The 24,198-nt window shown below is 48.3% G+C and overlaps 6 protein-coding genes and 2 non-coding genes across 8 annotated transcripts; 1 reads left to right on the forward strand and 7 right to left on the reverse strand.

The window, feature by feature from the left end:
- Positions 1-4,144: 4,144 nt before the first annotated feature.
- Positions 4,145-5,003, reverse strand: LOC113565988. Its single transcript, XM_026989578.1, has 3 exons — positions 4,845-5,003; positions 4,380-4,783; positions 4,145-4,325 (listed from the first exon to the last, which is right to left on the reverse strand). Exons 1-3 carry the CDS (start codon positions 5,001-5,003, stop codon positions 4,145-4,147), a joined length of 744 nt encoding a protein of 247 aa, XP_026845379.1.
- Positions 5,004-5,391: 388 nt separating this feature from the next.
- LOC6595906 lies at positions 5,392-6,283 on the reverse strand. The gene is made up of 3 exons (XM_026989579.1): positions 6,113-6,283; positions 5,630-6,054; positions 5,392-5,563 (listed from the first exon to the last, which is right to left on the reverse strand). The coding sequence occupies exons 1-3, from the start codon at positions 6,281-6,283 to the stop codon at positions 5,392-5,394; spliced, it is 768 nt and encodes a 255-aa protein (XP_026845380.1).
- A 475-nt stretch (positions 6,284-6,758) lies between these two features.
- LOC6595905 lies at positions 6,759-7,867 on the forward strand. Its single transcript, XM_002021408.2, has 4 exons — positions 6,759-6,860; positions 6,911-7,030; positions 7,092-7,375; positions 7,457-7,867. Exons 1-4 carry the CDS (start codon positions 6,759-6,761, stop codon positions 7,605-7,607), a joined length of 657 nt encoding a protein of 218 aa, XP_002021444.1. The 3' UTR covers positions 7,608-7,867.
- Positions 7,868-18,442: 10,575 nt separating this feature from the next.
- Positions 18,443-18,962, reverse strand: LOC6595904. Its single transcript, XM_002021407.2, has 2 exons — positions 18,816-18,962; positions 18,443-18,755 (listed from the first exon to the last, which is right to left on the reverse strand). Exons 1-2 carry the CDS (start codon positions 18,901-18,903, stop codon positions 18,520-18,522), a joined length of 324 nt encoding a protein of 107 aa, XP_002021443.1. The 5' UTR covers positions 18,904-18,962; the 3' UTR covers positions 18,443-18,519.
- A 207-nt stretch (positions 18,963-19,169) lies between these two features.
- Positions 19,170-20,609, reverse strand: LOC6595903 (syntaxin-12). The gene is made up of 2 exons (XM_002021406.2): positions 19,914-20,609; positions 19,170-19,839 (listed from the first exon to the last, which is right to left on the reverse strand). The coding sequence occupies exons 1-2, from the start codon at positions 20,578-20,580 to the stop codon at positions 19,661-19,663; spliced, it is 846 nt and encodes a 281-aa protein (XP_002021442.1). The 5' UTR covers positions 20,581-20,609; the 3' UTR covers positions 19,170-19,660.
- Positions 20,610-21,926: 1,317 nt separating this feature from the next.
- On the reverse strand, positions 21,927-23,506 carry LOC6595900 (40S ribosomal protein S4). Its single transcript, XM_002021405.2, has 5 exons — positions 23,472-23,506; positions 23,085-23,343; positions 22,920-23,017; positions 22,519-22,690; positions 21,927-22,285 (listed from the first exon to the last, which is right to left on the reverse strand). Exons 1-5 carry the CDS (start codon positions 23,472-23,474, stop codon positions 22,032-22,034), a joined length of 786 nt encoding a protein of 261 aa, XP_002021441.1. The 5' UTR covers positions 23,475-23,506; the 3' UTR covers positions 21,927-22,031.
- LOC6595902 lies at positions 22,347-22,489 on the reverse strand. Its single transcript, XR_048069.2, has one exon. It is a non-coding gene; the product is annotated as a small nucleolar RNA psi28S-3327 (small nucleolar RNA).
- Positions 22,751-22,894, reverse strand: LOC6595901. The gene has a single exon (XR_048068.2). It is a non-coding gene; the product is annotated as a small nucleolar RNA psi28S-3327 (small nucleolar RNA).
- Positions 23,507-24,198: the final 692 nt, after the last annotated feature.

Raw genomic sequence — 24,198 nt, forward strand, 5'->3', positions numbered from 1 at the left:
AACCATTCCCCGAATCATGCTCTCCAACTCGGAGATCATTCTCTATGGTTCTGGATATCTGGGATATCTGGGATATCTGCGATATCTGGGTGTGAAGTGCGGCACATTTTCCGTTCAAAGGTGTGGGCCCGATGCGTGAAGTGGGCGTGCCGGCGCCCTCTCTGCCACACGGTGGAACACAGGGGAACACAGGGAAACACTTGTGATTGTGCAATAAAAATGCGGCAAGGGCATTGCAAATCGTTCGCCCGCCACAGCTGTGGCCCATTCGATTCGCTTTTCATTTTCGATTATTTATTTATGTTTCCTTGGTAAGTTCTTTGGGAAGGTGCCAAGTCATCCGGCGATCGCTCAATTTGCCAAGCATCTGACGCCAGATGGCGCCCGGGCTAATGCCTAACAAGACAATAACAGATTTCTTGTAAATGATGCCCTCGTAAAAATGAGAGTCGCCCCCATATCGAAAGCATTTCCCCCGAATTCTAAGGAAATCTTACCGATTTAATTAAAATTCCTGTACCCCTGGGGGATCTGTGCGGGGGGGGGGGGGGGTGTGGGGTGTGGCTTGTCAAAGGAAAACCTGGCTTGAATGCCACAGCCATGAAAAGCCCAGACAAATGTTTGCCCAAGCCCGTGCTCGAGATGACGGAAGACGGAAGGCAAACTGAATGCCAATGACAAATTTATGTATAAACTTTAGCGCTAAAGTGCCACTAACTAACCTCTTCACACACACACCCGCACACCCGCACACACAGGAAGGACCTGTGCATTCCCTTGAGAAGAGATGAGTGCAATGGCACGGCGCCTCGATGTGGACTTTATGAATGGGGCAGCAGGCGAGGCTCTGAATAGATGCACCTCGGGCAGGGACCCACAATGAGCACTCCCCACGTTGATTACTATTAAAAGAGCGCGGCCTTATGAAAGGGGCCTCTAGTCCTGAGGGGTGGGGCGAGGGGAGGGGGGCTCTGTGAGTGGGTGAAAAGCTTCTGACAATGTCAATGTGCCTCCGCTGCGCAGCTTTTAATGATTTATTTGAGAAAATTTACACGTGAGCGCCGGGGACAAGGAGGAGGGGGTGGAGAAGGAGGAGGGGCAGGGGTTGGGGGAGGTGAAAACAAACACTAGCACAGACGCGGGCAAACAGAAGATGAATGGAAATGAAACCCGCATGAGGCACACATGGTAGGGGCAACATATGCCAGGCAGGCAGGCAGGGAGGAGGAGGAGGAGGGTGTGGGGCAGGGTGTGGGGCTGGGTGTGGGACTGGCATCCTGCTGAATTAAGTTGCCAGACCATGAAATGCTTTGGCACGTACGTAGCGCCAATTTCGCGAAGCTTTTTGCATAAACAAAAGGTATCCCTGGTGCGGGGGGGGGGGGGGTTGGGGGACACTGGAGTTGCCCTTGCTATCTACCCTTCTCCATCGCCATCGCCATCGCCATCTCCATCTTTTTGTATGTTATTTCAGTTACAATTCGCGAGTTTTTCATATTCCTTTAACGATTTATCATGCGAAAATTGTCTGGGGCCCAAAGCCGCGCTCACTTTGCATATGGCCAGCCCCACACACACACACACACACACACACACATACATATATGTACAGTGGTTCACACCGAAAACCGCCCTCCCCGAATCCATGGCTCGATGGTGGAGCTCTTGGGGGCTACCACTGTGCAAACGTTTACTATTATTGTTTTACCACCTGCGGGTGTTTTTTTTTTTTTGTCAACCAGCCCAGTTTTTTGGCTCGTTTTGCACAACGTAAATTTAGTCACGTTGTTTAAATAATAAACTGCAGTTCACAGAGGAAATTATGCAAAGGCAAAGAAAAAGATTTAGTGTCTGAGAGCCACAATCAGAGACAATGGCCAAAGTTATGATGACAATGTGCATACGTCATGGTCTCAGAGGGGTCTCAGGGGGGTTCAGGGGGTCTCAGGGGGGTTCAGGGGGTCTCAGGGGGTTCAGGGGGGTCTCAGGGGGGTTCAGGGGGTCTCAGGGGGGTTCAGGGGGGTCTCAGGGGGGTTCAGGGGGTCTCAGAGGGGTCTCAGGGGGTCTCAGGGGGTCTCAGGTGGGTTCAGGGGGTCTCAGAAGGGTCTCAGGGGGGTTCAGGGGGTCTCAGAGGGGTCTCAGGGGGGTTCAGGGGGTCTCAGAGGGGTCTCAGGGGGTCTCAGGGGGTCTCAGGGGGGTTCAGGAGGTCTCAGAGGGGTCTCAGAGGGGTCTCAGGGGGTCTCAGGGGGGTCTCAGGGGGGTTCAGGGGGTCTCAGGGGGGTTCAGGGGATCTCAGGGGGGTTCAGGAGGTCTCAGAGGGGTCTCAGGGGGGTTCAGGGGGTCTCAGAGGGGTCTCAGAGGGGTCTCAGGGGGTCTCAGAGGGGTCTCAGAGGGGTCTCAGGGGGTTCAGGGGGTCTCAGAGTGGTCTCAGGGGGTCTCAGGGGGTCTCAGAGGGTGTGGGCTACCGTCCCACGGTCTTGATTTGGTTTATTTCAACCAAAACCACCTGAAACTGATTCCACAGATATGTAGATACAGATACAACTCAATCAGGGACAGGTTAAGGGGTGGGGGTGGTGGAGGGGGAGAGGAAAAATAACCACAATTAATTATTGTTTATCGCTAAACAAATATCTTTTAATTAGCATGAAATATACGGAATATCCGATAAGATCTTTGTAATTTGATGGCTCCCCGAAAAGAGTGGGGGGAGGGGGGGGGGGATAGTGCCATCAAAAGTCATTTGGTATTGAGCGATAAACCACCTAATGGTCCACCGATGATGAGCTGAAATGGTTTGACTTTGTACCAGAGTGGAGTGAACTTTAACCCCCCCCCCCCCCCCCCTACCCCCCTTCGCTGGAGTGGATTTGCATTCCCTTCAGGTACAACAATTTGTTACATTGTGTGTGGACCAAGAATTATTACAGAGCATAAATTCCAGGAGCCAACCCCAGCCCCTCCCCCGCCCGGAGGTTACCAAAAATAGCAAAAAGCCAGGCCATATACAGAGAGGGAGAGGGAGGGAGAGCATCCTCCTTGGTCTCACATTAAGGCCATAAAATAGTTGTCGCTGCCAGCCATCGCAGTCATCGGATAAGCATCTGGCCCCCGCTTTTTGGGGGGCTGGCCTCTGATCACTTCGTTAAGTTGCATGTTCCTACAAATTGTGTTCCAAAGAAAGGCAATGAAACTCCAAAATGATTGTCCTCTAGCCAAAGGCAGGGGGGTCAAAGGTAATCACAGCACAACATGAAATGTTGTGAAAGGTGCCTCTCGAGGGGATCCCGTATGATCTTGTTCGCAGAGTCGCAGACACATTCATTCCAGTGTCCGTCCGGGGGCTCCTGTCAAAATATATTCCTCTCCGGCACGCTTATCAGAGTCTTGTCATCACAGAAACACAGGCACTGGCAGAGAGACGACGACCTACAAGTGCCTCTCCAGTCTGGGAACTGGAAATGGGAACTTCATTAGAGAAAGTCCCCTCCCAAGAGACCGGGGGACCCTTGTGCTACTAATTTTTAGTAGCTTTGTCTTTTGTCAAAGCTAATTAGTACGTAAAGGCATTAACAATGCAGTCCAGCCCCCAGCACAGTGATGAATATATGACTGAGCCCGAAACCCAAACCCGAACTCCGACTCGAACCCCGAGCTGCATTTCGAGCTGTGAAAAGCATATTTTGTTCGGTTTCCCCAAGTCATTATGACATTGGCATTAGCATAATACGCGTATTATATGCGTATTAATTACAGCGCAGACATTTGCATTTAAACGCCTATTTGTTGGCCAGGCACAAGGGAGCCCAAACGGAGATGGTGGTGGTGGTGGTGGGTCCCGGTAGCCGAAGCTCGAGCTGTAATTATTGAATTAGAAGACAATAGACCCTAAACAGGGAGCAGCGCTGGAGACCAGAAGACCAGAAGACCACCCGAGCGTAGAGAAAAAACCACCCAAAGATGCTACCAGACGAACAAAAAGAGTTATTATGTTTGGATATTTGCATAAATTTCACGGCCCAAAACAAATGAATTGAACCCGAGAGGAAGTCAGCAAGTTCTCAGATTGTTTGGGGAAGCTGAGAGAATCTTAATGTAATCTTTAGAGCTATACCTAGGACCTATACTTGAGTTGGACTTGGAATCAGCGCAGCATTTTCAGGAACTCGCTGCCCAAATGATGGACATCGCTAAAGTGCTGCAGCAATGATTTGGGGCACCTCTGGAATACCTGATCGCAATCAGTGCCGGCTTCGCCGAGGCGCTCCGCCTGCAGATAATCATTGTCCGAATGCTCCGACAGGGGATCCACAGAGCTGGAGGGTCTGCAAGGAAACGGAGGTACAGGGAGGGCACCAGGGAGTCAATAGAGAACTCACGTGAGCAGAATGTGGAGCAGCTCGCCCAGCAGGCCATTCCTTTCGTCGAACGGAGCCGCCGCACTCTCGCAGATGCTCTTCAGTACGCACTCGCGGCCAGTGAGGTTCATGCGAATGGCCAGGGCCTGGAAGGCCTCGTACACCGACCAGCGATAGGTGGCCAGGGCCTGGACATTCTCCTCCATGTCCCACGAGGACACGCCCAGCTCTTCGTCCGTTTTCTGCATGATCTTCTGGAAGATGGTGGCGTTCTCCGGCAGTCTGCGGGCAGTGATGTCATGGACCTCCTTGATCCTCAACTGTTTGGCCGAATAGGGCAAATAGTACTGCGCCTTGAACACATAGCCCGTGAGCACAGATTCTATCACGAGGTCCTCCACGGGTATGCCAAAGCCAACGATCATCTGTGAGGTGAGTAGGTGAGTGATATTTCCCTGGATCGATCGGGTATGTGTGGTCGCTTACTTGCATTCTTGTGGGGTTGGCTCGCGGAAAGATCAGCGGCAGCCAACGGGCCTTGCGCACCAGGAGCTCGCTCTCTGTGTGCTGGCTGTGGGTGCCACCATTGCCGCACACATACAGGACACCCACAACCACTAGAAATACCGAACAGATGGTGTACATTCTGGGATCCTTGGCAGCCGAGCATAGACCTCACAGCAGCAAAGACAAACTGTGACTAGACGCGGGACTGGCGAATCTTTTTCACTTTAATAACCAAACGAACGAATCGAGCTTCTTACTTTCTTTGATTGGAAAAACGAAAGTGCCACTGGACACTGGACGCTGGACACTGAACAATGTGGAACACTTGAGTCACGATCTAGACGCCATTGATCTGACCAATATATGGGACGTCACTGTGGCCCCAGAGAACTACACGTTCTGCCAATTAGCACCCGAGCCGTGGAGCTCCACATTTGGTCTCTTTGTTTCTAATCTGCGTTTCCAAGAAGAACACTGAACGAACGTTTTGGTTTTGGTTTTGGCTTAGACTTTTGGTTTATTACCCTCAAAACAAGACCTTATTCAAGTTGTGGTGGAGCTCGCTGAAGTGCTGCAGCAGGCTGAGGCGGCACTCCTTGAACACCCGATCGCAGCCGGCGCCGGACTGGCCCATCTTCTCCGCATAGTAGTACTCGTTATCCGCATGCTCCGACAGCTTGTCCACCGAAGAGGAGGGACTGTAAGGCAGGGAAAGCCCCGATTAGAATGGGTTCTGGCTGCAGCCCGCCCTCTACGACACTTACGACAGCAGAATGTGAAAGAGATCGGCCAGGAGGCCGTTGGCAAAGTGGAAGGGCTCCTCGGCGGCCTCGCAAATGCTCTTGAGGACACAGATCCTGCCCTGATAGCCGAGGCGATCGGCCAGACCCTCCAGTCCCTTGTAGACAGTCCAGCGGTAGCTGCTCAGCACCCTGTTCGTTCTCGTCAGGATCTTCCTGGTGCTCTTGCCCAGCTCGTCCACCCCGACCAGGAAGTTCTCGAACATGGGCCTCCGCTGCCTGCGCGCCCCGGTGACGCCTGGCGTCGCCACCTGCGTGATGGGCAGGGCTGTGGGTGTCCTCAAATCGTCCGGCGTGACGGGCAGCCAGTACTCCACTTTGAGGACATAGCCCGTGGTCACGGCCTCAAAGTTGAGATCCTCCAAGGGCAAGCCAATGCCGCCAATGAACTGTAATCAAGAGAATTAGACCTGGATCGGTATCGGTATCGGGGTGAGCTCTACGAACCATGACACGTGTGGGCGATGTTGTGGGAAAGATCAGCCAGGGTATGGGCGATCTCTTGCTCCGCTCGTGCTTCGAAAGGCTGCCCAGGGGGGCCAAGGCCATGGCCATGTGCAGCATCTGGCAGAGGCAGAGGAGGCCGCCCACCGTAACGGTAGCTATTCTGTATTTCATTTGATTTCTTTTATATTTTTTTTGTATTTTTTCTTCTTTGATTTTCCTAGAGCGATTCCCCCAGGGCGTTGTTACTGCCAGCTCTGGCAGGTCGATACTAAATAGTGTTCTTGATGTTCTTTTTCTAACTCACGAATTTTCTTTTTGATTTCGCAATAAAACGGCTCGATACCAGAGCTAGAAGCCATCTACTTTCTCGAGAGAAGAAGAATGTTACACATTCTATCAATTAGCACCTCTCCGATTGTGGGTCTCAGAGATATAGAGACTTTCAGAGACGTTCAGAGACGTCCAGAGACGGGGTCATGTGGTAACTGTGTAAATCTTGCACATTCCGGTTTGGTTTTAGCCGCCGTTCATCACTCGTTCAGGGGAGGGGGAGTCCGAGCTGCCATTTCTGACGCCCATTTCTTTGGACTTTTGTGCAACGTTCAATTTGCAACTGCCACCTAGTTCGCTGAGAGCTTGCCGCAAGATGGGTTCGTCGCGCCGGCTGCTTTGCTTGGGTCTCCTGATGGTCCTCGCTGCGAGGCTCTCGCAGGGCTTTCTCTTCTTTCCGCGCCAGGGATCTTTTGGGGTAAGGAAAGTGCTGTCTCCCGACCGAATTAACCACTGACTTGTCCGCAGTTGCTGGCTGCTGTGGCCATACCCTTGGACTTGTCGCCCAAAAACGTGTACATGGCCTTCAACTTTGAGTCGAACTATGCGCTGCCCTCGAACGACTCCTACAACCAGTGGATCGATAGGGTGAGTGGAGCCGCCAAGGCAGTGGTCTTTGAGACAGCAGCAGCTTTGACGCTTCTTTCAGTGGGATCTGGACGATCACTTCCTCGGCGTGCCCGGGAATGTGACACCGATCAATGCCCGGGATGGAGGCGCCTCCGACAACGATGACAACGAGGTGAGACGCCGCTCGATGCGATCCCCGCCGCCGTTCAGGCGCCACGACTTCTATCGGAGCATTATCAACTACCTGACCCACTACGGGTACAATGGCTCCTCCTGCCTGCTGCGAACCATTTGCGAGGTCAACGAATCGCCTCTGGATGCCCACAATGGGGTGCTGGGCAGCCTATTCCAGATTCTATTCATGTGAGTTTCCGTTGGCCGTTGCCTCTGACCCACCGTGGGGTCGCCGCTAATCACCTTTCGGTTCATCCTCTGCCCTGCCAGGCCGACGACGAGTGCCGCAGAGCGGCAACTGCAGCACGTGGACGAGCTCTATGAGGCCTCCGATGCGGGCACGCGCGGCCTGGGCTGCTCCAAATACGTGTCCCACTGTGGCCACAGTTTGCTCGACCTGATAAGCACCGTGGTGTTGTGAATAATGAATAATAACAAACTGAAAAGTCTACGTGTGAAGCTAAAGCCAACCCATACGATGTAGAACGAACTTTATTCCAGCTTAAAGATGTGAAGAGTAATCAATAAAGTTCCTTAAAATGTGAACCCCAGTCCCCCGTCCTGTCTGATGTTGCCTCCTGCGGCGTGAAATGTTTTAATTTCGCTTAAAGCGCTTAAAGACGACGACGACGAGGACGACGCAGTGCCCCTGCCACAAAGCAGATGATGAGCTCAAAAAAAAAAGAAAAGGAGTCCTAAGCTAGCCGCATGGATATGGTCTGGGTTCGGTGTTGCGGGGTCTCGGTTTTGAGGTTTGCTTAATGTTGGACATGTGTTGAGAGTCCCTGCTTTATATTTTGAGATGCCGATTCTGTTCTGTTCTTTCCGCTCCGCTCCGCTCCTTTCTTGGGCCTCTTTGATCGCTTTTTCCGCTTCTTTTGTGCGAATTGTACTCCCCTCCGGCCTTTGTCTGGTTCGGGTCCGTGTTTTGTGGTCTGCGGCTCTTCAGGAGCCTGTCTCTCAACAATGCCCGTTGGTGAGAGGAGTCTCTTTCATTTTTTTGTTTTTTCTTTTTTGTTGTTTATTTGTTTGTTTGTTTGCTATTTCTTTGATTCGATTTGCCGCCTTTAGGGAGCCTTTCGTCGCTGTCCGCTCATCCGTCCTTGCGGAGATGGTGAGAGCGAATTACGCCTTCTTTGATTTTGGCAATCCATTGAAATCATAATTAGAAGACAAATGATTCGGTTCCATTCGGTTCCACTCCTTTCTTGAGCTCCACGAACAATGCCAAGGCATCGAAGCTGAAGTGCTTATGCACGCCAGAGTTTTGAGAAAGGTCTACAGAAACTTGAGCACTAATAAGCTAGGGCGAGGTGGAAGGGGAAAATATCTTAAAAGAGTAGAGGAACTCGTGTTGGGGGTACTCCCCGAGGAGGGCAGGAGACAAAAGTCGGGGTTTAATGCAAGCTTCGCCCGCAAGCTGGCCCGCCAACTCTCCTTCGGGTCTTATTTTACGCTTAGCTCTACGGAGAGCGCTTTGACGCCAGGTTTGATGCGAGAGAGAGAGGAACGAAGCTTGCTGTTGTCTTGAACCAAATAAGACCCGAAAAGAGAGCGCGTTGCATGAGCCCGCTGAAGAGCCTTGGCGATGGTGAGAGCAAGCTCGTTGCTAGCTCGCTCTTAGAGAGCTCTCAGAGAGCGGTTACGAAGGGCGCTACGCGGGATCGGTAACAGGCTATTAGATCTAGATCTCCATACGTCTTCTATTTTAAACATTTCTGATCCTGCTAATCCGTCTTCCCATATCTTCCCATCAAAGATCCTTAACAACTCTCGAATGGCTCAGTCATCAAAAGTGATCCATCTCTTCCGCCATAAATATCACTCTCGTATCTATATGACCCCTCCATGCCAGCCCAGCTAGTTCTGGCTGTGTCTCATCTTCTGTACATCTCAATTGCTGTGGGGATGGATCATAAACCTCACGCACACACCCATCAAATGTGATCCATCTCATCCAGTTTCCAGTTTCCAGATTCCAACAGTTTTATGAGGTTTCTCCTCTGCTCTTTTCGTCACTTGAACATGGGAGGATGTCAAACGTTGTCTCCTCCACTGATTTACGGCCAGGGCTAGTTGTCAGTTCATTTGGTCTGTTTTTAAACTTGCCATTGACATTGGCTCCATAACATTTTAATAGGGTGCTGGCAGGTGCTAAGGAGGTTCTTTCCTGTCGCTTCCTGTTGCGGTTAGTCCCGGCCGCAGTCTAGGGGGAATTGGCTCTGGTTTTGGTTTCCCTTTTGCCGTTGTCGTTGCCTTTGGGGGCTGGTACAAATTGATTTGTAATTAGTTGCAGTTGCAGTCAACAATGTGATTATCTCGGCATTTGGCATGGGCTCTCGACCACAAAAAGGAGCCTGGAGCCTCCAGGGTGGAGGTGGAGCCGCGGCAGCTGGGGGGGCGGAGTGCGGAGTGCGGGTCTAGGGTTACACAGATGTGCGCAGGCGTGGCCCAGGCCTCAGCCACTTGAGGCTCGGCTGTGCATAAATTACATACATATATCCAGGCAATTGACAGCTCCCTTAAGTAGTCATCTATCCATGACACATGGAGTGGTTGGCTGGAGTGGTTGGGAGGGCTCTCAGTGTTGTAAACGCATCTGTGGCCAGGGATCCTGTGGACAGCCGATCCTCTGCCATGTGTCAGCAACTGTGGCCATCCATAGCCGTTGACAGTCGTCGGGGTCGGGTTTGGGTTCGGTTTTTGTGGTGTAAATCAATGAATGGTATTTTGTCAACCATTTTGCGGTTTCCATTTAATGAATACTTTGTGTCCTGTCCTGTCCTGTCCTGTCCTGTTCTGTGCTCTGTTTTGTTGTTGTTTTTTTCCACTCTTAGAGCAGTTATTAAATTAGAGCTTAATCCACTTTGGACACGGCTCTGTGCACATTAATTGAATTCATAAATGAGCGAGCAGTTCATATGATATTTATAAATTAACTAATTACCGCATCATTCGATTGTTCTCTCTCTCTCTCTCTCAACAATTGGATTAAATTCATAATGCAAACTGGCAGTTAAAACACCGCATTTAATAATAGCATTTAACAAAAAAGCAACCAAGTTTCAGCATTTGCCAGCTTGGGGGATTTTCGGTTTATTTTAATTAACTTAATAAAATGCATTTTGATGAGGTTTATGGCATATATGTACTATTCGATTATGTTGGGAATTTGTAATCGCATTAACTGGAGTTCTACCGAATGAATTTTTAATGCCACAACTGCCCTTGAGAGTTTTCCTCAATTTCCCAGTTCTTAATGAAGAACTGAGCGAGTTCTCCCATGAATTTTGTGATTAGTTTCAACTGGCTAAACACACAGTATCCTAATAACCATTTCAAATTGATGGGAAGTCCAGAATCATTAGCTGCAAGGTTCATCAACACCTTTTTTATATATTTTTTTTTTTTGCTGTGGCCAAAGGCTTCCCCTTGTCAGTGTCAGCGTCAGCGTCGGCGTCATCATTCATATTCATTGTGGGTTATTCATATGAATAATGTCAAACAATTTCATTGCATCGGGTTAAAGGGCAACCCCAGAGCTGGGGGCTGCATTTTGATCGATTGCAGGCCAAAAGCTGAAACTACTTTGACATTAATTGACTACCAAATATGCACAAGCGCATGAAATTATGGAAAATCTTATTAAAGTCAACCCAACACAGCCCCCAGCCCCAGGCCCGAGCTCGAGCCCACAAAAAGTAGACTTTTACTCGTCCAAAGTTCATAAATGCTAATGTGCCCCGGAGCCGTGACGATGATTGATGGTCTCTCAGACGCCGGGCGAAGGAAGTGCCACAGAATGCGCAAAATTATGCGGCCAGCGACAGAGAACCAGGATCAATCCTTGATGAAATGTATACACATTTCGGATTTATGCCCGCCTAATGCTCCTATTTAAGCCAATTTAATCCCTAACCGGCTTAGGACCTTACGATCTGGGATTAGGCCATGTTGCAACATCTTTTTCGCCAAAGATTTAGTTGTTAGGCGGTGGCAAATATTTGGCCCGAGGGATTTCTGTTTGTAGGCGGTGTTCCTCTAATGATCTTTGCCGAAAAAGGAAATCACATTTTCCAGTTCCTGGGAAAGTAAAACAGAGCGGAGGAGGACCGGCCGTGTCTTTTGTCCTGTATTCCTTCTTCAACTCTTATCGCGGTGGCCTCCGGCACGTGTCCTGCGGCAGACAGTAGACTGTCCGCCCACTGCCTGGTTTTTTTTTGTTTGGGTGGGTTTTTTCCCCCCATATGTTTATTGTAGTCCGCATCGCATAATTTTTCACTCGCTCGTTTGCTTGGGTTATTTTTTACCATATTTTTCCCCCCAATATATGTGTGTGTGTGTGTGCTGATAAATTTGCTTAGATTATTATCCTGTATCCTGGTGGATCCTGGTGTGCGGTCTGCTTTGCTTGCTCGCTGCTATCTGCCTGTCGTAATTAGTCTCGAGCTTGTTTGCGCCGCATTTACACAAAATGCTTTGCCAGGCGCCTCACGCACCCAATGCCAGTGGCCGTAACCGGACAGATAGATGGGCTAGCCCGGGTCCGTGTGGTATTTTGTCTAGGCAAATTGCTTGGGCATTCTCGTTTTGTTCGGCTGAAGTCAGCTCCAGCTACAGGAATACTTGAGGTTCGTATAGATAACCCAAGACATACGGCCCTCAGAGAGAGAGATAGAGAGAGAGAGTGTGCAGAGGTCCCACCTACGTCAAACTTACAACCTTTTAGCATAAATTTCTCCAGTCAGGCACGACAGGAAGTCGCCGGCAAACGCTCCTCAACGCCCTCAACCTCAACCTCAACCGCAGCCGCAATTTCCATTAGCAGCCTAGGAGAAGCGTCATATGTGGATGGTCCCCAAGAACATTTGACATTTTAAGGAGCGCCAAGTGAGTTGCAGGATCGCAGGTAAAATGTAAAGGTAAAAGCCCCCAGACAGAGCGCCACCCGCCTCGCCCCTGGATATGTCAACTGTTTTTAGCACGCACAATTTGAGGGAAAGGCAAACACAAACACAAACGAGGGCACAAAGGGCAGGGAAATACATATTCTCCAAGGTAACATGAATATATAACCGATGGACTCGAGCGTTAAACACACATCAGAGAGATTGGCAGGCAGTACCTGCTCCGGCTCCCCCCCCCTGGAACCCTGCCCACACCTGTGGGAAGAGCTCGAATTACAAATGCAATGTTGAAATAGAAATTAAATGCCGGGGAAAACCGCATTTTAGACAAATGCCAAAGCGAGAATATCAGCTTTCAGGAGCAGGAGACAGGAGACAGCATCCCCTCCCCGCCCCGAAGCAGGTATCCTCTGAATCAACCACAACATATACACCTACTTCCTCTGCACTCAATTGACACCCGAGAAGTTTGCCAAAAATGGGAACCAAAAAAAAAAAAAAGAAACGTAGGGAGCGGTACAAGGATTCCGACCACAATGCCAAGGAAGTGGCGGCCCGCAACAGGAACCAGCCCGAAGACCGAGTTGGCCGAGAGGAAACGCGATCGAAATGATAGATAGGAAGTAAGTCCCTTCCTTGCTATTGATTTCGAATGCGATTTGCGATTTGCGATTGTCAAAGGCAAAACCTAAATTGAGTGCACAAAGCGGCTTGGCCAAAATGTTAACTGAAGATTGATCTCCATTCGAGGGACTCGGGGAGGCCGCAATCCAACCTCAACTACGGCTACCGCTCTTCCGAGTAAACTCACAAATCAAACGCTGCTTTCTGGACAGTCCACATTAATAACGCCTCAGTAGAGGCAACCGACAATGGACCCAGGACCCAGGACACGGGACCCGGGAGCCAGGACCCCTACCCGCACCAGCACCAGCAAATGCTTTTCAATAAAAGTTTCCCAAATCGATGCCGACAAAGGATGAGGAGTGGCCTACAGAACAATTGGCCCAACAAAAGGAGCGCACAATTACAGTGCACATTTGATTGCCGAATGTAGAGGAGACTCCTGCTCTGTCACCACGGGCCACAGGAGTCCCCACGACAGAGCGGCAGAGACGGAGTCCGGGCCAAGAGTCGGAACAATTAGTCCACGCCCTCGAGAGCTGTTCTTACACCTGGTAATTGCTCCGCAAAAACTTCTTGTAATTTTTCTTTAACGAATCTCAAATGACTTTTCGACCCTTTTGTGCTGTCCGACCCCGTCCCGTCCCATCCCATCCCCGTAACGTCCTGGCCATTGTTGACCGCATCTCCCGTGGACGCCTGTGGCTCGCACTTTGGGTTTTCCAGCTGCGGCCTGGGCAAGTGTGAAGACTCGTAAAAATCAGCTTACTTTATTAAAACTGCAGCGGCGACATTTATGGCATTGATCTACAAAATGTTCATTCTTCTTGTTGGTCCACTGATTGGCCCTGGAATTGGTCCTTGATGATTAATGCATTGTCCCCCCACCCCTCCCCCCCCCAACTCCGACCAGACGCTTCTGCAAAACTCTGTTTCTATTGCCGCATTGTGCATCTGTAGGCGTTGGTACGAGTTCCCTTTCAGATCTTTTGTCCTTGAGACCAGAGCACCTTTGGGTATCCTTAATTCTTTTACAATTGACCGGGAGATGACTTTGACAGAAGATATATTCTTTGGCAGCAGCTGAAAGTGATTCCAGGGAACTTCTTCTGGCCGTTTTCTGTTGTTCTGTTTTTCTTATGACGGCTTTCCCACGCAAGCTTGGGGGGCCCTACTTAACTTTCCTTTTTCTTAATGAATTTCCACCGCCACATATTTCCACCTCTGTGTTTTTGGGTCAAACTGGGGTATACCCTGTAATAAGCAAGGCTACAACTTATTGATGGATTTTCAATAAGCCCCCCCCGCCGCCGCCGCACCGAGAATCACTTTAGTTGATGACAAGCCTCATTATGGACGGACGGAGTCCAGCGGGTCCGCTTTCGCAAAGAGCCCAATTAGAGAGTGCAAGATGAGTTTTAAATTGAATTTAAAATGCATCAGACTGTTTACCGTAATAATATCGACACATTTATGGAACGATCCAGACTCCTCGACTCCCTCGAGGGCCCAGGCCCAGGCGCAGGCGCAGGCGCATTGCACTTCGGTCCTGGTCCAGCTTGAGGTCCAGGTGCTATACCTTAATGAGCTTTTGTTTCTGACATTCAGGGCCCGGCGGCTGCTCTTCCACCTATCTGTATCTGTATCTGTCTTCATTGCTTCTTCGGACGGGTTTAAATAAATTTTAAGCCAGGCGGATTTCGGTTTACTCCTTCGAAACGGGGGGACAGATGTTTCAGTTTTGCTTTTTTCAAGCTTTATGCGTCTTTTTTTTGCTGCCTCGCTCTCCCTCTCTATCTCTCCCTCTCTCTGTCTTTCTCGTGCCGACTGAGTTAACTGATATTATGGATGCTTTATTATTGTGTGTGCTGTGTGCTGTGTACCTGTGCCACCGCCACCGCCTCCACCGATGCCCGGCCGGTGTGTATTCCTGCATCTGTTATCCTGACAGCAGGACTCTTCCGCACCAGCACCACCGCCCGCGCCCGCGCCCGCTCCCGCACCCGCACGCTGGGGAGGTAATCGATCTCATGTGGTTTATTTACATCCGTTATGGAAATTCACTTTTCGCTCGCTCTGCTTTTGTTTTATGAATTGGCTTTGTAGTGCCTTCGTCCTTCGTCCCTGGTCGTTCGTCCCTGGTCCTTCGTGCCGATACCCCCGCTGCTTGTATTGATGACAATTGCAGTTTTTGGCATGCAGCTGGACACATTTACATCCGCTGTGTGTGCGCCCCTCTTTTAACAACAGATTTTTTTGTCGCTCTTCTCATCTCTTCCCTCTCTTTCCCTCTCGCTCGCTCTTTGTTATTCTTTTTTGTGGAACCACCAGAGTATATACGGATTCGCTCTTTTTCATTTTATTTGCAGGCAGACGGAAATGAAATACTTTTCCCAGTGCTTTAATATTTTAGTTTGGCAAATAATGTCCGGTTCGGATAGCGAATAGATATTTTGGTGAGCCCTACACGTCCTACCACTACAGGTATTTTTCGGCTAAAAGACATTTCAGATAATTCATTCGTTATGGTATATTACGTGGAAACTTCTTTTATCTTTACACAGAAGTTCTCACAATGGTTCTCACATTGCCGTTCTCAACCCTGCGCTCATCTAAATGTAAATGTAAATGTAAGTCATTTAATGGCGAAGAGCATTTATGTAATCTTGAGACATTCAAATACATGCATGTATGTTTTATGGAGCACAACGCGGATATCAAGGAGGATATCAAATTGTATCTACGAGTCCAATTTAATTATAAGCCACGCAAGGCTCATCAAAGTTTCAGCGGCGACTGTTGCCGGTGCTGCAGGTGCAAATGCAGAACCTTCCATCGCCTGACCAGTCGCCAGTCGCCAGTCGTCAGTCGTCAGCGATCCGAGAGCTCATTTTCGGTTCCACATTATTATTATCCACGCTTTGAGCCAGAGCGCTAAGTCCGGTTCGGGTTCGCGTTCAGGTTCGGCTTCGGGTTCGGGGCTGCGACTGGGGACTGCCGACCGCGGACTGTGGACTGCCGACTGTGGACTGCCGACTGTGGACTGCGGACAGCGGACTTTGGACTGCGGACCGCTCTACAATTCATTTGCAAAGCGTATCCAAAAATGTTGATGGGATTATTATATGTTGTTGATCTCGGGACTGCGACTGCGACTGGGACTGGGGGGACTGGGCACTTCGAACTGCAGGTGGAATCTCTCAAGGCAGGTCTTTATCTTTTTAATGTTGTGGATTGCTTTGTGTTTCCCCCCTGGTTTTCTTTTTTTTTGGTCGGTTTTAAGCATTAATTTATGTATTAAAAATTAGAAATCCGTGTGGACAGGTGAATCTTTCCCCCCCGGTAGAAATGTATAATTTAATGTATAGATCGGTCTTGAGGAAAGAACAGGTATGTGGGGGATATTGAATGAAAACCTTTCCCAGAGCGAATCGTGTACCGTGTACAGTTCTCGCTATTTATCCTTTGAATATTTTCACATTTCCCATTTGAAAAGAAAGAAAAAAAACCAAACAGCGGATAACTGAATACCCGAATACATTCCGTTGCCGTCTAAATCCTAGCTCATTGTCATTCATCATATAAATCAAAATTCACACCGAGACAGGACATGGGCCTCCGACTGAACCATGAACCAGGAACCAGGAACCAAAGCATTCGATTGTATGCAAAAAAATACGGCAAAACAATAATGAAAATGGATTCGAATGGAGTGAAATGCCGCAGGTGGCCGCAAACAGTCGGCCGGCCGGCCGGCCGGCCTCTGTCCCGTTTGTAGTCGTCGTTCGCTTTTCAAGTGTTTGCCTTTGCAGTTGGACAAATTTACATGCGCGCCTCGCACACAATGAGGACGGCGGCTGACCATGCCGACCGAACGGGATGTTGGCCAGGGCCTGGCCAGGGCCAGGATGGGGCGACTGCAGGTAGCCAGTGGCACCGCATCGTACACGGTAGAGAGGAAAGAGGAGAGGGGAGAAAGGAGAGCGGACAGCTACTACATACTACTATCTGGAATGTCCGACACTGGGACACACGTCGATATTCAAATAGTGCCACGACCGACCAGCTGAAGGCATCCCAGCAAATACACACACACACACATATATCTGGCTGTGTGGCCGTGTGTGGCTGTGTGTGGCTGTGTGTGGCTGTGTGTGGCTGTGTGTGGCTCTCTGTACGGGTACATCATTTAAATGATGGAAAAATGTAAAGGGATGTTGGGTCGGGTCGTGTGATTTCCGCTTTGGACATTGCTTTATCCTTTGTGAGTGCGAAAGTGCGTGAAAGGTGTCCGTTCCCTTTGTTGAAAATATTTTAATTAAATGGACTGAGTTAAGCCCTGTGGGTAGCCGGACGGAGGGAGGGAGAGAGACGGATCGGTCCGCTGCAATGGCAAATCAATCAATTCCAGGCAAATGCGGTCAAAATGCAATGCTCCATTAAATAAACCATAAAATGAAAACCAGACCAACAACAAAAAAAAAAAAAAACAATTTCTTTGTAGTGGGCCATGCAGATTCCAGCCAGGGTTTAAGGTTGAAGTGAGTTTTTAAGAGCCTTTTCGATTGCACAATTTGCCAAGTGCTGCTGCTATTCCCCGCAATTTGTTTGCCATTTCGAAAGCGCTTACGTTATGACAGTTGATCAAGTGAGACGTTACGTTAAAAGCATGGCCAAGCGGTTGCAGACCCTTCGATACCCTACCCACCTGATACGTATCCCGGGCATGGGTCAAATGGATTTTGATGCATCCCCGATGAATGCAAATCTGAACCAATGGACACTCCCACGTAATTGAAGAAGAGTGCCTGCCAGTTGGGGCTAGGTGTGCACAATATTCCAAATGCCTGCTATCAAATGCTCCTTTTCAACACTCGCACTAAAATTGCATATCAAAAGGGCCACGCCCAGTCCCCTCGGACTCCCCCACAGTGAGTGCAAAAATGCATTTGCATGCATTGCTGAACAAGCAGGGAGAGGACACTTGAATTTTTCGCAGCCAAACTAAAAACGCAAAACGTTCAAAAAACGACAAAAGAGCATCAGGGCAGAGCCCGTCGGTTTGGTGGGGGTGGGGTGGGGCTTCTGTCACCTGTTTTTGCCGAGAGATGAGCAAGGGTGCTGTGCCGTTCCGGAGAGAGGGTACGTGGCGGCTCATTTGCATGCGATTGAAAAGCGCGGAATCAAAGTGCATAGAAAGGAAAAACAACAAGCAATTGGCAATGGATTTTCCTGCGTTTGAGTGTGGTATGTGTGAGTGTGAGTGCGGGATGCTGGCTAATTAAAAGCACATCAAAAGCGCACAGAATTTGCATAGCAAACGAAACGAAACGAAACGAAACGCGAAAATTAAATAGAAATTGTTAGTTGCACTTTTTCCTTTTCGTTTCGTTTCCTCAAAGCTTGCTGCCAATGCCAAAAATAAAAAGTTTCTCATGAATAGCTGTCGTGGGTTTGTCGAGGAACACGCGGCAGGGACAGATCGTCCAATAAATGTCAGCGGAACAAACTTTGTTCGCCAACTATTTTTATAATTAAACAAACTGATTGTGATAAGTAGGGAAACTGAATGCGAAACTTATTTCAATGGCCCACTGCAAGGTCTGAGCGTAATTAGGAAAACGTCAAAGTTCTCAATCGCTTTTTTTTCAGCCCAAGGCCTTGAGACATCATCTCGACTCGGCCGCCAGTTGGCCTTTGACAGCCCTAGCGACACACTCATAAGTTTCTGTACAGTCATTGGCATACATATGTATGGCTTTAATTGAGTTATATACAACTATTTTTAAACTATCAACTAAACTATGCTACAGGTTTGCTTGTGCTGGCGCTTGTGCTGGTTGCTGCTGCCGCTGCCGCTGCCGCCTGCGAGGCGTGATGCTTGGCCACAGCCTCCTGGGCCTTGCTCAGTTGAATGTAACCTTCGTGGGCCCGGGATCGCAGCTCACTCTCCACGCTCTTGTTGACCGACTTGGAAATGACTGCCTTGATTTTCTGTGTCTCATTGAACTTGCCCTTCTTCGCCTGGATGGGTGCATCTGTAAGCGAAACAATTAATGCACAATGCACTGGGCAGCAGGCCACTTGTTGCTACTCACTGGATCGTCGTGTGAATGCGGCTTGCTTTTGCTTCTTCTTTGCCATCGCCGCTGGCATTTTGGCTTTCTTGAATTTCCCCTGTGGCATCTTTAAATGTGTTGTTTTTTTATATATTGTATTTATAAAACGAAAATAATTCGCAGCACGTTGTTTTGGTTGGTTGTTAGTGTGGCCGTTCGCTGAGAAATCGATAACTTTTGCGGGCTGCCAACTTGGCTCACTGCCCGAACAGCTGTTTGTAGCAAATGGGCGCGCACATTTAAAAATCTCAGAAATAGTTTCCAAACTTTGAGCCGCCTCTAATTGAATTTGCAGAAACATTTCAGATATTCGTATTTTGGGCCGTAGTTTTTTGTTTATTTTCGATTGCAGGCTCGCTTAATTATAACTTGAATTATTTAACATATATTTTGTTTGCTTTAAACTAATAAACTAAATACAAGGGGGGTTACATTCAATGCCAAACTTAAGTTGTTCGCAATAATCGTTTTTTAACAAGAAATGAGTAACATTTAAAAGCGCTGAATAATTTGTTTATATGCCAGTTAAATGGGATTCATTATCCTTGTATGTTTGTGTGAGTGTGAGTGTGTGTATATGTATATGTATATATATATTTATAAATATTGTATTTCCGTTTAGTTCTCTTCGATTTTCTTACTTTTGTTGTTGTCTTTGCTCACTTGGTGATTAAACAGAGTTTTTAACGTTCATAATTTTCTTTTTTTTTATAAAAATTGTTTTACAAAAATCATTATTTATACTCATATATGTATGCGTGTGTGTGTGTGTGTGTGTGAGTGTGTGTATGTTTTGGGCTTGTATATGTGTATAAATAAAACAATTAACTGCTCAATTTGGCAACAATAATGCCAGTTACAATTAAACCTATTATCACAGCAATCACTAAAAGGATCAGAATCTTGCGACGATAGCTCTGACGACTTCTAGCCGCCTTTGCCAGCTCCGAATGTCCGTCCTCCACATTGGTGGCGGTCTGCTCAATACTGTTCTCAATGAAATCTAGCCAGTCAATGAAAATTGTTAGAATTGCATCAGTTAGAATCAAGGCTTTGCACTCTGTGTTGGCCACTCACCCATTTGCTCGCCCTGCTCGTGCACGAGTCCACTCAGCTTGGTGAATATCTGGTTGACGTCGATGATATCAGACTCGATCTGCTCCACTTGACGATGCCGCTCGACCAGCATGTCGTGCTCCTGCTGCAGACCAGCCTGCTCCTGGCGCTGCTGCTGGAGTAGCTCGGCTCGGGCAGATACCTCCGCCTCGTGCTCGGAGCCCAGGGCCTGTTGGTAGCTCTGTCGCATTGCGGATGAGATCCGCCTCTGCAAGTTGGAGTACTTCTCGACCACGCTATGGAACTCGCGCGTCAGCTTCTCCAGCTGGAGCTTCTGCTGGCGATCGCCGTGCCTGACGACGCCCTGCAGGCGTTGCAGGTCCACGGTGATGGTCTGAATCTTGGCGTTCGTCTTTGTATTGATGCTGTGCACTTTGTCCCGCAGCGTCGGCAGATCTTTGGGCGTGCCAATCAGCTTCAGTTGCTTCTCCAGCTGCTTGGTGCTGCTGAGCACGGCCGTTATGTTGTGCCCAATGTCCTCGCTGAGGGACATGAACTCTGTGGGACTGAAGCCAGAGGAGCCGCCTGGAGCGGCGAAGCTCACTTCGGGCGTGATACTCTCTGCCGTTGCCCCGTAATCGCGGTGCGGGGCACCACCACCCGTTGGATTGTTCAAGGCCTGGGACATGACTGCTCTGCTGCTGCTGCTGCTGCTGCTTCTGTTGCTGCTTTTGCTGCTGTTCTGTGTTCTGTGTTCGCTGGGCTGGCTGGATGACGCGACTGTGCGGCTATGTGGAGTATTAGATAGTTGAAAATGGGGCGACAAATAAACCCGCAGACGGTTCACGTTGCCTCGCTGTGCATTACACAAACAAACAAACGGACAAACAGACAAATCCCTACAAATGATTCACATATGAAGAAGTGCTCGTTGCTTTTGTTGTTCTTTCCACACACGAACTTATCAACATATGATGTGTAGGCATTGGTCTGTGTGAGTGTGTGTATCGGTGGGGCCACTCGCACGCACACACACAGCCACACGCGTGTGGGTTAGTAAGCAGACGGAGAATAGCAACAGCTTTCCTATGGTTTCCGCCTGGCAGCAAGATTTAGTTACCTAGGATTTACTTCGAAGCGAGTTTTCTTTTCTTCTTTTCTGCCTCCCCAATTGTCAATGTACAAAGCAGTGTGTACAATGTACAAATACTGAAATCGATAAAACTTATTTCTCAGCTGATTTTTAGCTCGATAACTGAAATCGATAGAGCTTATTTCCCAGCTGATGTGTAGCTCGATAGAAAAATTCAAAAATCCACAAAAAGGACTTTTACGTTCCTTTTCCTCTTTTTTCTTACTTCCTTTTTTCTTACTCATACATGCGCACATGAGCTGAGCACATTGGGGGTGCTCCACCCCCGTGCACGTGCCGATTGCTGCCATCCAGGCGGGCCTCCGTTTTGGACCTGTAGAGGTTACTGCCCAGGCCCAATCAGACCCGAGTCCTCGATTCGCTACACGTAGGAGCCACTTCAACATGCATCTTATCCTTCCTCTTTAGTGTGAAAAAACAAAATCTTTCACCTGAACTGTATTTAAATACCCACTGGTCGACAATGGGCTAATCGATTTCTATCGTATTTCTTGATTTTGTTATTCGGTTGCATATTACTAGCTAAATATAACCCTCAGCACTGAATATATAATTTTAGCATACAAATCAATCCATTTTCTACAAGATTGGCTCATTTGAAGGACTCCCTTTTATTGGATTGTTTATAAAATAGGTTTTAAACAAAAGCAGTTCATGAACCAGAAATGAACCAAATGAATAAATTCACCCACTTGCAGTGTGCCCAAAGCTTTTGGCGGCTCATCGATGCTGGCGGCAAAAAAGCTATAAAATTGGGCGCCAACTTTCGCACAGAAGGAAATTGATGGGTTTTATATGATCATGGAAGCGATTCTTTGAGGTGATTGGGGAGGGAGTGACAGCCCTGGCTCCGCGAGCATTAAACAAAAAAAAACACATGCTTTACGTTCTTGGTTTTTAATTCCGTAGCTTAACGTACAGAGCTCTGCAACAAGGTAAAAGTCCTTTTTACTCCTGTCCCCTATCCAGCATTCGCTCTTATTTTTTTAGTGGGTCTTGGCGGCCAGACGCTTGTCGCGCTCCTCCGAAATGCTCAGCTTGACACCCTTGCCCTTTGGCAGGGAGATGTAGGGCTTGCTGCCCTTGCCAATGATGAACACGTTGGTCAAACGGGTGGCAAACACATGACCCTGAGAGTCCTTGATGTGCACAATATCGAAGGATCCAGGATGACGCTCACGGTTGACAACGGTGCCGACACGTCCCAAATTCCTGCCTCCGGTGATCATGCACAGATTGCCTATGGATGGAATTGAAAATACCTCGATTAGTTTTCAACGAAATACGTAATACGCGAGTTGAGTTGTAATTGCACGTAAAGTTACTGAAACGGCTGTGGAATGCTCAGATCAGAGACCGTCGTGACAAAAATTGCTTTTGGCTTAGTATTTGAACCACGCAACTTGGAATTTTAGCGCTTTGTGGTCTTCGAACCAGCCAGGGAGGATTTCTGCTCCATCAAAGGGTGCTTACCGGAATCGAACTTGATGTAGTCGGTGATCTTGCCGGTGGCAATGTCAACCTGCACGGTGTCGTTGGCATGGATGAGAGGATCGGGGTAGCGGATGGTGCGACCGTCGTGTGTGACCAGGAATGGAACACCCTTGGCTCCCAACTGGTTCTTCTTGACCTTGCACAGCTTGTACTGCAAAAGAACATTGGAAGGTACATTTAGTTACTTTCACACATAGATGGATTTCAATTTGAATGTAATTGCACGTAAAAGTTACTGAAATGGCTGCGGAATGCACAGATCAGTGACCGTCGTAACAAAAATTGCTTTGGGCTTCATTTTGAACCAATGAACGTATTGCAAATGACATAGATCGGTCTTCGATAAAGCCAGACATCTTTTCACAAGTTTTTCAACACACCTTGGCCTCCTCAGCGGAGATGCGGTGAATGGTGAAACGTCCCTTCACGTCGTAGACCAGACGGAAGAACTCACCGGTCTTCTCGAGAGTGATGACATCTATAAAAGTGTAGAAGAATATTTTAGCATACAAATCAGTTTGTGGCAATCTCCGGGCAGAACTTACCCATGAAGCCAGCTGGGTAGGTGGGATCGGTGCGAACCTTTCCGTCAACCTTGACCAGACGCTGCATGACAATCTTGGTCACCTCAGCACCGTTCAGGGCGTACTTGAGACGATTTCTCAAGAAGATCAGGAGGGGCAGCGACTCGCGCAGCTTGTGTGGGCCGGTCGACGGACGTGGGGCGAAAGCTCCCCCAAGTTTGTCCAACATCCATGCCTTGGGTGCGGCTAAACGCTTCAAATGCTTCTTAGGGCCACGTGCCTGCAAAACAATTCCCATAAGTTAATACACTAACACTCAATTCCATGGGACACTGCGATGGGCAGCATAAACAAAATTTCGCTCATTGCATTCGTTTAACTTGCAAATCAGCACCCGGCGATGCTTACCATCTTTACGTTTCAATATATTGTGCGGGCGGTAACTAAAAAAAAAATGTAAAAAAAACTTTGAGCTATGTGTAAATAAATATAGTTTGAATGTCGACTTGTAAGTTGAGCCGCTAGAAGCCGCTTTAATACAACCGATTCACTAGGCTTTTATGTCAGCATAACATCACTGTTAATTGGGGTGGCCCATTGGCTGCCCATTTTATTTGTCATTCCACAATAATAAACAGTGATGGCCGAATTATAAGCGAATTATTTTAACACGTACCGTCCGTCTTGCAATACAACAGGAAAAGGAAGAGTAGGCGACAGTGTGACCGCGGACTTATCGATACAATGTACGGTCTGACCCTCAAAAATATGCTGAAATATACCGTAAATCTACCGATGAAAAATATACCATCGACGTAGAGAGGGAAAAAGAGAGCAAGTCCCAACAACAGAGAGCAAATATCCCATCAAACGGCTACCGATAATATCGACTGCTGCGCGACAACTAGAAATTGTTTGAAATTGAATCGGTGACAAGGATATGAATGCTAATTTAATAGATTGATGAAAAGGAACAGTCAGCGATGTGAAGTCTTTGGAGACTCGAAACTATGAATATGGATACATTTGTCATCATTTATCATCAGCGGAGTACTTTTAACAGTCCAGAAAAATCGAGGCTATTTTTTTGTTGTTTACATGTGTTGTATATCACAAAAACCAGCGACTTTTGCTT

Source organism: Drosophila persimilis, unplaced genomic scaffold (genome assembly GCF_003286085.1).
Source record: "Drosophila persimilis strain 14011-0111.01,24,50 unplaced genomic scaffold, DperRS2 tig00000431-arrow-pilon, whole genome shotgun sequence".
In the NCBI taxonomy this organism is placed as follows: domain Eukaryota; kingdom Metazoa; phylum Arthropoda; class Insecta; order Diptera; family Drosophilidae; genus Drosophila; species Drosophila persimilis.